General features: G+C 44.0%; 1 protein-coding gene across 1 annotated transcript in view; it reads left to right on the plus strand.

Moving 5' to 3' along the window:
• Positions 1–14,197, plus strand: part of OSBPL1A (oxysterol binding protein like 1A) — a 237,663-nt gene that overhangs the window by 28,421 nt on the left and 195,045 nt on the right. Inside the window, exons 2-3 of the mRNA XM_069731208.1 lie at positions 8,035–8,157; positions 11,130–11,215. Coding sequence (XP_069587309.1) covers positions 8,035–8,157; positions 11,130–11,215 — 209 coding nt within the window. The remainder of the gene's footprint in view (positions 1–8,034; positions 8,158–11,129; positions 11,216–14,197) is intronic.

Here is a 14,197-nt window from a genome sequence, read left to right on the forward strand (position 1 = left end):
GATTTCACCTAGCATTTCATTTTCCACCGTGAATACCGTGGAGAAGAAGGTGTTTAATATGTTAGCTTTTTCCTCGTCATCTACAACCATTCTTTCCTCACTATTTTTTAAATACATCAGATAGGGATTACATGCATTAGTTAGGACTGCTCTAATACGGATATACCTTGACGTTTTGTAGATCGGCTTAATATTTTTTTTTTCAAAAAAACTTATTAACCAAATACCCTGTATTTTTCCATCCTTTTATTAGCACTTGCTGTTTACTGTTATTTTTTTGCAACAGAGTATTTTGTGGTTTTACTGTTCCTTTTTTTGTGTGGTTTTATAACAGCTTGCAGTCTCTGAGGCATGGACTTAATGAGTGTCAAACAGTACTCTTCATCAATCTGGCTCCAACTTCCTCTGATTGCTGTTGCCAGGTCAGCTTTGCAGGTTGGAGCCTTGTCATGGACCATTTTCTTCAACTTCCACCAAAGATTTTTATTTGGATTGAGATCCGGACTATTTGCAGGCCATGACATTGACCTTGTGTCTTTTTTCAAGGAATGTTTTCACAGTTTTTGCTCTATGGCAGGATGCATTATCATCTTGAAAAATGATTTCATCATCCCCAAACATCCTTTCAATTGATGGGATAAGAAAAATGTCCAAAATCTCAACATAAACTTGTGCATTTATTGAAGATGTAATTACAGCTGTCTCCCCAGTGCCTTTACCTGACATGCAGCCCCATATCATCAATGACTGTGGAAATTTGCATGTTCTCTTCAGGCAGTCATCTTTATAAATATCGTTGGAATGGCACCAAACAAAAGTTCCAGCATCATCACCTTGCCCAATGCAGATTCGTGATTCATCACGGAATATGACTTTCATCCAGTCATCCACAGTCCACAATTGCTTTTCCTTAGCCCATTGTAACCTTGTTTTTTTTTGTTTAGGTGTTAATGATGGCTTTCGTTTAGCTTTTCTGTATGTAAATCCCATTTCCTTTAGGCGGTTTCTTACAGCTCGGTCACAGACGTTGACTCCAGTTTCCACCCATTCATTCCTCATTTGTTTTGTTGTGCATTTCCTGTTTTGGAGACATATTGCTTTAAGTTTCCGGTCTTGACGTTTTGATGTCTTCCTTGGCCTACCAGTATATTTGTCTTTAACAACCTTCCCATTTTATTTGTATTTGGTCCAGATTTTAGACACAGCTGACTGTGAACAACCAACATCTTTTGCAACATTGTGTGATGATTTACCCTCTTTTAAGAGTTTGATAATCCTCTCCTTTGTTTCAATTAACATCTCTCATGTTGGAGCCATGATTCATATCAGAGCAACAGCTCTCCAAGGTGTGATCACTCCTTTTTAGATGCAGACTAGCGAGCAGATCTAATTTGATGCATGCGTTGTTTTTGGGTATGAAATTTACAGGGTGATTCCATAATTTTATAGTGCTTTGGAACAAAGCACATATATTGTAATCCGAACGTGGTTAACTTCTTCTTCTTATTAGGCTTTTTTCCGCAATTAATGCGGCCCGAACTGCTGCACGCACAGATTCCAGTGAGGCGTCATTTCGAAGCCAGCGTCCACAAGCGGTGTGCTAAGTATTTTTCGTGTCGATCTGATTTGTAGTTTTGGCGCAATTTGCATTTGAAATTTTTTTTTCCCGTCATTGGAATGCATCGTCTCAATTTATTTCATTGGGGAAATCTTCCCATAGGGTTATATGGGCCTGATTTCTGAGGCAATTTCAAATGTAACTGCCACCTGGGCTGATTAGCTCATTGATATGCGCAGTCAGACCCAGTTACTATGCCAATGCCTATGAACTCTACATGACCCCACCAGGACACAGGTTTTGCCAGATAATATCAGCTCTTACAGTGAAAGGAACAGCACAGCACAAATGCAAATCTAGCTTAATCACATGACTATGCCGCTGAAAGAGAACATGCACCAAAGTGGATGTAGAAGCCCACTGCGCCCCATAAGGGACCCCAGGCAGTATTGCGGCCCCTAAAGGACGCCGGGCAGTATTGCGGCTCCTAAAGAACCTCAGGTGGTTTTAAGGCCCCAAAGGGACCCCAGGTAGTTTTAAGGCCTCTAAGAGAGCCCGGGCAGTTTCAAGGCTTCTAAGGGACCTCGGGCAGTTTCAAGGCCTCTAAAGGACCTCGGGCAGTTTCAAGGCCTTTAAGGGACCCCGGGCAGTTTTAAGTTGAAAGTGGCCTCGGGGACCCCCGAAGGTCAAAGTGACCCACAAGGGTGACCCCGCCCACCAAATCGGACCCTGAGGTGCCCAGCCCACCAAATCAAACCCTGAGGTGCCCCGCCCACCAAATCTGTCCCTGAAATGCCCCGCCCACCAAATCGGACCCAGAGTGACCCCGTCCACCAAATCGGACCCAGAGTGACCCTGCCCCCAAAAATATATTTTTTGGAACGAACTTTCAGCGTGTGTTCGTACGCACCTAAAGTGAATACAAACACACAAGGATCTTTACTAATAACGAACCTCAGTGAACGGTTCAGCTCAACCCTAATCTTGACACATTTAAACTTCACCTTATATGTTCTGGGGATCTTCCACATGTTGGCCCGTGTCAGATCTGCAATTTCCATTTTTAATTTGCTCTTACGTTTTCTGAAGATCAAAATAAAATGGGCCCTAGGAGGCGCAAGTGGCCTCAGCTGGTCCCCAGGGGTTAAGCTCAACCCTGAGGGGCTACAACTACCAAACCAGCACCTGAGGGGCACCCAAGTGTGAAAGTCTTGCAGGGGCAGCTCGGGCACCATTCCAAAGCACTATCTGTAGTTCCTTCAGGAAATACCCATCTAGTTTGTTTTTGATTTTTTTTACTGTTTCTTAAAGCCAGAAAGTTGCCATTTGAAATGACTTTAGTTTTGTGCCATGTCTGTGATCTGCTTTTTTTCTACAAAATTAAACAACTGAATGAACATCCTCCAAGGCCGGTGATTCCATAATTTTTTGCAAGGGAATGTATAGCATTGGGCCAAGTGCTATCTGACAAAACATCACAGATCTGCACTGCTCCATAGTATAACACTGGGCCGAGAGCTATCTGCTAAAACATCGTATAGCGCTCGGCAGTGGTTTACGGCAATGTGAGCAATACCTTTTAAGAGAACCTGTCATCTCTCCAAATGCTATTAACCTTTCAATATGGAGTTAATCTGCAGGTCAGTAGCATTCTATATTTGCCCTACTGAAATGACAGCTAACAGGAATAAATTAACTCTATCCCTCCCACTGCCTCCAGCTTTCAGTCATGGAGGAGCGTCTGCAAGGCATCAGTGTCCAGTATGTGGTGAGGGGCGGCTGAAGGCACACCCTGCCACATTGACTGACAGCCGTCTCTGCACTGATACGCTACACCGCAGGCTGCCATTCAATGTGCCAGGGTGTGCCTACAGCTGCTGCTTGCTATGTAGTGACTGTAGCCACTTTGGACTCGCCTGTGTGACTGAAAGTTAATTTCCTCCGGGCAGCTGGGTTTTCTGTAAGAAACCTGCAGATTAACCCCATATTTGTAGGTTACTGGCATTTGAGGCTATGACCGGTTTATTGTTCTCTTCAAGCCTTGGTGAGGTTTTAAGCTTTTTATTATCATGTGAATAAGGCTTGACAAAGCATTAAAGGGGCGCTTTGAAAAGAGGTGATTCCTTTGTTTGCAGCTGAAAGCTCTGCTTGCAAACAGCTAATTTTGTCAGGGTAAGCCGGATTTGTCAGTGGCTTACTATTCTGTCTCATAGAGAGGGGTACTGAGCAGGGGAACAAGCTCTTAATTCCATATGCCCTATGAACAAGGATAGACTTTAACAACCATTTTTTTTTTTTGCTGAGTTTTTGCTGTCTCTTGTGCATGCTGATAGCTTGGTGCCTCTTAAAAAATCACGATGCAACTTCCTAAGGGTATGTGAACACCATCAGTGAACCCTGCGGGTTGGGTGTTGTGTATTTGTGCAGTGTCCAGATGTGACATCCTAGTGGATGGGTTTTCTAGAAATCCCATGCCCACTATGTGTCCAGAGACGTCCGCGGCTCACCCGGGGAGGCTGACATGTGGCGCATCTCTCCAGACCGCAGTATGTCAATTTCCGCAAGAGAAGTTTCACCAATAGAATGTATTGGACGCGGTGAATCCGCACGGTTCAGTGAACACATGTGTAATCACCTGCGCTCAAAAGACTGCAGCACTTGACACATCGAACATCCTCTGTGTCCATAGCGCTGCCACTTCCGGATTGTGTACACATCCTTTTAAGGTTTTTGCACTAAAAACACAGCAAGACCTGATATCTGAGGTTTTTGCAAAAGCATAGCAGTTTTCCCATTTAGGGAAAAAAAACCTAATGTGTGTGCATGAGATTACTGAAATCTAATTTCCTTTGCTGATGTAAAACGCAGCTTAAAATTTGCATAAAAAAGCAGCAAAAACGCAACGTGTGAACGTAACCTTAGTTTTTTTTCTAGCTCGTGATTACTTCGTAAGCTTACAGCTATTTGCAGCATTATCTTGTGGAGGGTCACTTCAAAAGTTTCAGATAAGCAAGGAAAATGGCTTTTACGAGCAAGGAAACGCTGCAAATGCAAGTACTATGGAAAGAGGAACCAGGACATAACTCACTGTCTCCTTATCTTAGAAACCCTTGTTTGCTCATCATGTCACTATTTTATTTCATAACTCTATTCAATGTAGCCGATCCTGTGCTTTTCAAATGACTCGCTATATTGTGTTTTTTTTGCAATAAAGTGAAAAATAGTATACTGCAAGTAAAACAGATGTGTCCAATACATGGAGTAAAAGCAGCTTCTTCTTAATGAAGGTATCTGGAGGTTTGCCAAAACCAGAAAACCCTTTTATTACCTGCTAAAATAAAAAAAAAACTTGCATTTTACTCACCCTCCCCAGGTCCAGTGCCAAGTCTCCGCTGCTGATCCAGATTTCTGGTATTGTCTGCAGCGTTGGTGACGCATCAGCAAGAAACTGAGGTCAGCGGGTCTGAGCTGCCCACATTGGCAGAGCCGCTGAGCTCAATTATTGGCTGCACTGCTGTCGTCATGATACCATAAAGGACACCTGGGGCTGCGGAGGAGACTGAGCGCTGGAACTGCAGCAGGGAACAGTGATTTTTTTTTTTCTCCAAAAACAGAAAACCCCTTTAAAATCGAAAACCAAACAACAATTATAGGTTAAAGTCTAACACTAACTTGTTTTCAACATATTGTGAAGTCCTAATTGTAGCGATATGACTAAAAGGTTATTCCCATTTCGGCCTTTCATGGTTAAGATGGAAATCCAGAAACGGCAAAAAGTGCCTGACCTACGGTGATTCTGTAACTTCCATAGAAATGACTAGCATGCAGACGAGCACTAACAGAACGCTTGATGACTTCTATGCGAGTTACATAAACACCATAGTTCATCCGCTAGCGTCTTGTTCTGCAACTCGGTGGTCGGAGCTAAATGGAGTTTGCCTATCTCAGCAATGAAAGGCTATTTCTTTTTCAAAGGGGTCGTTCTACCAAATAAACACTCGTGAAATGTACATGAAATTGTTTGAAACACAAATTGATAAAGCACACTAATATACAGTGAGTACGGAAAGTATTCAGACCCCTTTACATTTTTTACTTTGTTTCATTGCAGCCATTTGGTAAATTCAAAGTTAATTTTTTCTCAATGTACACTCTGCGTCCCATCTTGACAAAAATAAAACAAATGTAGAATTTTTTGCAAATATATTGAAAAAGAAAAACTGAAATATCACATGGTCATAAGTATTCAGACCCTTTGCTCAGTATTGAGTAGAAGCACTCTTTTGAGCTAGTACAGCCATGAGTCGTCTTGGGAATAATGTAAAAAGTTTTTCACACCTGGATTTGGGGATCCTCTGCCATTCTTCCTTGCAGATCCTCTCCAGTTCTTCAGGTTGGATGTTGAACGTTGGTGGACAGCCATTTTCAGGTCTCTCCAGAGAAGCTCAATTGGGTTTAGGTCAGGGCTCTGGCTGCGCCAGTAAAGATTGGTCACAGAGTTGTTCTGAAGCCACTCCTTTGTTATTTTAGCTGTGTGCTTAGGGTCATTGTCTTGTTGGAAGGTGAACTTTTGGCCAAGTCTGAGGTCCAGAGCACTTTGGAAGAGGTTTTCATCCAGGATATCTCTGTACTTGGCCGCATTCATGTTTCCTTCAATGACAAACAGTCGTCCTGCCCCTGCAGCTGAAAAACACCCACATATCATGATGTTGCCACCACCATGATTCACTGTTTGGATTGTTTTGGGCAGGTGATGAGCAGTACCTGGTTTTCTCCACACATACCGCTTAGAATTATCACCAAAAAGTCTATCTTCTCATCAGACCAGAGAATCTTATTGGTCATAGTCTGGGAGTCCTTCATGTGTTTTTTTTTTTTTTAGCAAACTGTGTGGGCTTTCATACGTCTTGCACTGAGGAGAGGCTTCGATCGGGCCACTCTGCCATAAAGGCCCGACTGGTGGAGGGCTTCAGTGATGGTTGACTTTGTGGAGCTTTCTCCCATCTCCCTACTGCATTTCTGGAGCTTAGCCATAGTGATCTTGGGGTTCTTCTTTACCTCTCTCACCAAGGCTCTTCTACCATGAGTGCTCAGTTTGGCTGGATGGCCAGGTCTAGGAAGACTTTTGGTGGTCCCAAACTTCTTCCATTTAAGGATTATGGAGGCCACTGTGCTCTTAGGAACCTTGAGTACTGCAGAAATTCTTTTGTAACCTTGGCCAGATCTTTGCCTTGCCACAATTTTGTCTCTGAGCTTCTTGGCCAGTTCCTTTGACCTCATGATTCTCATTTGGTCTCACATGCACTGTGAGCTGTGAGGTCTTATATACACAGGTGTGTGCCTTTCCAAATCAAGTCCTATCAGTTTAATTAAACTCAGCAGTAGAACCATCTCAAGGAGGATCACAAGGAAATGGACAGCATGTGACTTAAATGAGTGTCTCAGCCAAGGGTCTGAATACTTATAACCATGTGATATTTCAGTTTTCTTTTTTATTAAATTAGCAAAAATATCTACATTTGTTCTTTTTTTCAGTCAAGATGGGGTGCAGAGTGTACATTAATGTGAAAAAATGAACTTTTTTGTATTTACCAAATGGCTGCAGTGAAAGACTAAAAAATGTAAAGGGGTCTGAATATGTACCCACTGTACATTCACTATGATAGTGGCATGTGTGATGTTCTTAAAGGGGTCGCCTTAGCTGTCTGTGCATCAGCCATGATTGTGGGGTCTGTGTACAACAGAAAATCCACAGTGCAGATTTCTACAGAGCTTAGAGTAAGGCAAGGTGGCCACAATCCAGAAGTAGCAGCGCTTTGGACGTAGTGCATGTTCACTGTGTCCAAAGTGCTGCCGTCTACTGAATGCAGATAGGTCCACATGTGTTCACTGAACCGTGTCGATTCAACGCGTCCAATACCTTCTATTGGTGAAATTTCTGTTGCGGAGACTAGCAACTGGAAAAACGCGTCTCATGTCCTTCTCTGTAGGTGATTCACAGGCAAGTATGGATGCATAATGGACATGGGATTTGTAGACATCCCATCTACTATGCTGTAACATCTGGCTGCTGCGGGTTTGACGTTGCATAAATACGCAGCGTATTTGTGAATGCTCGGAGATTGTTTTTGTTGACTCGGCCGTATGATTTACGGCTGATAGACAGCCTGAGTACACGTGGGGGTTGCCTGGTTGCTAGGAAATCCCCACATGTACTCAGGCTGGCTAGCAGCCATATATCATGCAGCTGAGGCGATGAAAACTAAATCTCCGAGCACTATCAAATACTCGGAGATCACCTGAGCGTACTCGGGAAAACCCGAGCAACGAGTACTCGCTCATCACTAGTTGAAGAAATATGCTTCTTTCACCTCCATTTTTCAGGACAAAACGCATCGTGAGCACATACCCTTAGGGCAGAGTATCTCTGACAACTCCTTTGCTACGGTGATTAATCTGGTCATCTTTCCACTCAGGTATAAACGGTGAACCTGAAGAGCAGCTTCTCCATGATGCCCGAAATGGAAACATAGATGGAGTCCGAACCCTTCTAGCAAGCTGCAAAAAAGGACACGTTACCATTAACCTGGATTGCAAAGGTAATAAAGAATGCGGCTCTAATAGTTTGTTTTATAAGTTTTCATCCATCTTCCTAACAAACAGCTGTATATGTAATAGTGATGAGTGCAAGTCCTCGAGTTTTCTGCCGGTGTTGGGGTATGTGCGGAGTATCGTTGATGCACGGGTAACAAGTTCGAGTCCCTGCAGCTGCATGTTTCGTGGCTGTTGGCCTACAAACATGCGGGGATTGCCTGACAAACCTTATTACAGGATAATGTGATATATTGTACTATGGGCTTTCCTGTGTATGTATGTGGCGCACATTATATATTATCCAATGATTGCAGAATATCACATGTCGTCCTGTAGTCAGTATATAATAATAATAATCTTTATTTTTATATAGCGCTAACATATTCCGCAGCGCTTTACAGTTTTGCACACATTATCATCACTGTCCCCGATGGGGCTCACAATCTACATTCGCAATCAGTATGTCTTTGGAATGTGGGAGGAAACCGGAGTACCCGGAGGAAACCCACGCAAACACGGGGAGAACATACTTGCAGATGGTGTCCAAGGTGGGATTAGAACCCAGGACTCCAGCGCTGCAAGGCTGCGCTCCGCCAACACTGCGCCACCGTGCTGCCCTTATACCAGTCACATATCTGCATACTGTATGTAATATACTGTGTACAGACATCAGATGGTTTATACAGGCTAATGTGACTGGTGTGATATCTGATATTCTGTACTCGTAGATCACATATTACCATCACATATTATCCTGTATATGACATCTGATTTCTGTAGTCAGTATATCATATACTAATCTGTATACTTTATTTATTTATTTTTTTAAGATTTCAATTTTATTCAAAATAGCCCAGCCCTAGGTTAAAGCTGTAGGTTGAACTCCACGGACCTGTGTTTTCTTCCTATAAAACGCTGACGCTTCATTTTTCACTACAGTGAGGTGGTTTAATTCACCGTCAGTTTCCAGCTGTTGAAACGATGAGCTTATTACCGCTGTGTAGGCCAATTGTTGGATTACAGTGAGCAGAGGCGTAGCTAGGGTTTTGGTTCGGGGGGGTGCGAAACTTCTGAGTGGGCCCAGGTAACCTTGACTACAACTGGGTGACGCACCCTAATAGTGGAGGAGAACCTCAGCAGATGACAGATGTTACTGAAAATAATCGCTATATAAAGACCAATATGGATATTACCGCCATATGGTCAGTGGTAGATAACAGCCCTACAGAACATATAAGAGATCACAGCACAGTTACAGATAATGACTTACCGCTGACGTTCTTTCTTTCTGATGGAATCGTTCATTTTTCCCGTCTTTTCCATCTGGCCAAACCGACACGACAACTTCTTCCAGCCACGACTCGGCTGCAGAGAATACAACAAAGAAACGTTTCGCGTCTCATATTTTCAGCACGTCACCATCTATTCCCAACCTGCACAAACTCCTCATCCTGCTGATACCCCAATACTGAGCCGCTGCTGCCGTATGTGTTTTTTTACTGCACCTGCTGTGTGGTTCTCTGTGCCATCTAAATTCTAATGCAACCCTCTATAATATAGTAATGCTGGGTGCAAGTGCCCTAGAAAACAGTGCTCATATTTTCCCCCCCTAGAAAGTAATATTGCCCTGTGTGCCCCTTTGATAGTCACAGTAACCTGAGTTCTCCTATAACAAAAAGTACACACTTTACATTGAATAATGTCCTGAGTCTCCCCCCTTATAACTCCCCTATACACAGTATGATGCTCTTTTATACACCGTATAATGCCCCCTCACTGTATAGTACCACCCACACAGTATACTGGACCCTTAGTAGCCCCCAACACTGTAAAATGACCCCCTCACTATAATCTCCACACTGTATGATGGCCCCCTAGAGGGCCTCCATATAGTACAATGCTCCAGATAGTCCTCAATATAGTATAATACACTCCCCATAGGCAGACTCTATAGCATAAGGCAGCCCCCCATAGGCAGACTCTGTAGTATAAGGCAGAATCCCATAGGCAGACTCTGTAGTATAAGGCAGCACCCCCCCACAGGCAGACTCTGTAGTATAAGGCAGCACCCCCCCACAGGCAGACTCTAGTATAAGGCAGCACCCCCCCACAGGCAGACTCTAGTATAAGGCAGCACCCCCCACCCCACAGGCAGACTCTGTAGTATAAGGCAGCCCCCATAAAGAAAAACAATAAATACTCACCTCTCTTCTTCCTGGTTGCTGCCCTGCTCCTTCTTAACCTCCGGACCACGGGCATCGGGCAATGTAGTCGTTGCGCCCCCTGCCGGTGTCGGTGACGTGAGACTCTGACAGGGAGATGAAGGGAGAAGGAGCATAGCACTCCTTCCCTCATCAATGCAGTCAGCTGCTGGCACCACATCAATTCTCCCTGCTCTGCCGCAGAATTAACTGTATCGGTGTGCTGTGCACGCCAGTACACTTACAGTAGCGTAGCTCCAGGTGGGTCCCCTCAGAGCGTGGAGCCCGGGGCGATGGCCCCCTGCTGCTTTCCCCCGTAGCTACGCTGACAGAGATGGACGGTACTCTGACATTAATAACGCCTTATAGCCCTTTTATGACAATGTCTTATTAACACCTGAGATGGGCCTATGTAGGAGACAACCTTTTTAAAGGCTGCTCTGATTTACAGCTAATGTCCAAATGCTGATTTGTGATAAAAATAATAAAATTGCGGCCACTCCAGTCAGTGTTGCCTCTCTGCAGCTCTTGCTGGTTTTTCTTCATGTCTGCAGCAGTGACATAATGATGGTTTTGTTTTATGCTATGTCGTTACTCCACACTGCTGCCATTAATCCCCCCACCCCCCCTCGTCTCCTTGTTCACGTTTCCTGTGGGGATCCTATGACCGCTGCAGCCAGTCAATCGTCAAATTGTAGATGCATTACTTCTCCTGTACAGTAGCATTGGTGATTCTAGTCATTGTGGTGTAAAGTAAATAAATCTCTTGTTTCTAGGTAAAAGTAAGTCTAATATGGGATGGACGCCTCTTCATCTTGCCTGTTATTTTGGACACCGGGACGTGGTGGAAGAGTTATTAAAGGTTAGACTGAATATTTCCATTAAAGTATGACATGCTTTATGGGAAAACCAGCCCAGCAATTTTTCTAAATAAGCAGCTAGGTTTATTCTCCTAATAAAATATCTTTATTTAACAGCAATGAAGTATACTAACAGGTTTGCTTGGGCAATATTATCGAGCCTCATGCATAAATATTGTGAAGCAAATATAATTTTATTTTGCCAGTACCAGGAACATGATCTGATAAGTTAGTTTGAGCTGCATTGACTGTTTCCAGTTACCGTAAATGGAGTTTCACTCCCAAGACATTAATTACCGTATATACTTGAGTATAAGCCGACCAGAGTATGAGCCGACACATCCCGCCCCCCCCCCTAATTTTGCCTCAAATAAACTGGGAAAACTTAATGACTCGAGTATAAGCCTAGGGTGGGAAATGCAGCAGCTACCGGTAAAAGTCAAAAGTAAAAATAGATACCAATAAAAGTAAATTTAATTGAGACATCAGTAGGTTAGTGTTTTTGAATATTCATATTGAATCAGGAGCCCCATATAATGATCCATAAAGTTTATGATGGGCCCCATAAGATGCTTCATAAAGATATTTGCCCCATATAATGCTGCACAAACGTTGATTATGGCTCTATAAAGACACTTGCCCCATATAGTGCTGAACAAGCGTTATGGCCCCATAAGATGCTCTATACAGACACTTGCCCCATTTGCTGTTGCTGCAATAAAAAAAATAAATAAATAAAATCACATACTCACCTCTCCGTCGCTCAGGCCCCCGGCACTTTCAATATTCACCTGACTTCGTTCCGGTGCCGCTCCATCTTTTTTTTCCGCTCCATCTTCAGCGTCTTCTGCACTGACGTTCAGGCAGAGGACGTGCACTAACCACGTCACTGTGCCCTCTGATCTGAGCGTCACTGCAGAAGACGCTGAAGACAGAGCCGCGGCTGGAACGAGAAACCGGTGAATATCGCTCAGCCCTCCCCGTTATACTCACCTGCTCCTGGCGCTGTACAGTCCCTGCTTCCCCGGCGCTGCAGCTTCATCATGTACTGAGCGGTCACCGTTACCACTCATTACAGTAATGAATATGCGGCTCCACCCTTATGGGAGGTGGAGCCGCAATATTCATTACTGTAATGAGCGGTACCATGTGACCGCTCAGTACAGGAAGAAGCTGCCGGCGCTGGGAAAAAGACATGCAGGGACCACGCCAGGGGCAGGTGAGTATAATTACACAGTCCCCGCTCCCCCTCCCCTGCCGACCCCTCGGTATGACTCGAGTATAAGGCTACTTTCACACTAGCGTCGGAATTCGGCCCGTCACATTGCGTCGGGCCGAGATTCCGACGTGCAGTGGATGCATTCTCCGGCGCATCCGCTGCCCATTTGTGATGAGCAGGGAGGTGGGGGCGGAGTTCCGGCCGCGCATGCGCGGTCGGAAAAAGCGGTCCGTCTGGAGCAAAAAACGTTACATTTAACGTTTTTTGCTCCCGGCGGTCCGCCACAACACGGCGCAACCGTCGCACGACGGTTGCGACGTGTGTTAATACGCCGCAATGCGTCAGTAATGTTACTCTATGGGGCAAAAACGCATCCTGCAAACAACTTTGCAGGATGCATTTTTTCCCCTAAACGACGCATTGCGACGTATTAAAAAAAAAAAAAAAACGCCAGTGTGAAAGTACCCTAAGCCGAGAGGGGGACTTTCAGCACCCAAAAATGGGCTGAAAATCTTGGCTTATACTCGAGTATATACGGCAAGCCACTTGTACAAATCTAAAAATCATGCTTGTAGTATAGACTTTAGTGATTTTAGTTGCTAGAAAAAAATAATGGAATAATGGATTTATTTTGGATGCAAATTGATAGATGCTACATTGCACCCTTGGTGTGGCAAGGGCTCAGCTCACCATTAAACCCCCTCAATTTGTAAACTGAGCACTTCGTCATGCTTTGATTGCCAGAGCTCAAGCCTGAATTTGATCAGCAGCTTTGCACCTCTGGACAGTGGCGCTGTGGGAGCCTCGCCGGACTTGATGTCAGTGTACACTGTCATTACTGGCTTCTGTCTGCAGTGTAAGGCTAGGGTCACACAACACAAAGTTCTCCAACCGAGAAAATCAGTGCAATTATGCTGATACTCTCTGATCAGATTTTCTCAGAAGTGAAGTGAAAAAGAAAAAAATTGCTCCATTCGGTCTGTTCATGAAAATTGGTCTTCATTCAGATGTCATCTGAGTGCGATCCGATGTTTTTCACAGGCACGTAAACATGAATGGGTGAGTGCCATAATTATCAGAGGCAAATCATGCATGCTGCAATTGTGTTTTTTTTTTTTTTTTTTTTTTTTTTTGCTTCTGCCCACTTGGTCAGATGAGAAATTGTGCTGCCTCCTTGAGTAACATGGGGACGAGTGCTATACGTCACAGCGGATATAATTCGTCCTGGTAATATGGCCGTCTGCACGAGCCCTAATACGTTGTGGCTGCTTTAGATAGGAGCCAGCAATAAGCGCACACTGACACTGCAGGAGCCCAGCCTTGCACTGCTCACACATTGTCAGTGTGCGCTCATCACTGGCCCCTGTTTGTGTCTGCTGATTGGTACTGTGCTGCAGAAAGGTATCAGCTAACCAGGATGTATTGAGTAATGGAGCAGCAGGGGATAGGTAGGGGAGTATGCTGTACTTTATATTTTTACATCCTGCTTAACCTCTTTTTAAAATGGGGAAACCTGTTTAATATTTGGGGGGAGTGGGAGTCTTGATGGCAGGAAAAATAGAAAATCCACTAAAGTTTTGTTTAGCTCTTTTTTTTTTTTTTAGTTTAGTTCAAAGGAAATAGATTAAAATATTTATAAAGAAAATGAGTGACCATTTCCTTTCCCCCTTAGTTGCCCACAAATTCTTTTTTCAATCTAAAAAGACATAGGTGAGAATTAATTTCTTAATTCTTAAAAAACCACCTCCTGCTTTAATAAATCTGC

Source organism: Ranitomeya imitator, chromosome 6 (assembly GCF_032444005.1).
Source record: "Ranitomeya imitator isolate aRanImi1 chromosome 6, aRanImi1.pri, whole genome shotgun sequence".
In the NCBI taxonomy this organism is placed as follows: Eukaryota; Metazoa; Chordata; class Amphibia; order Anura; family Dendrobatidae; genus Ranitomeya; species Ranitomeya imitator.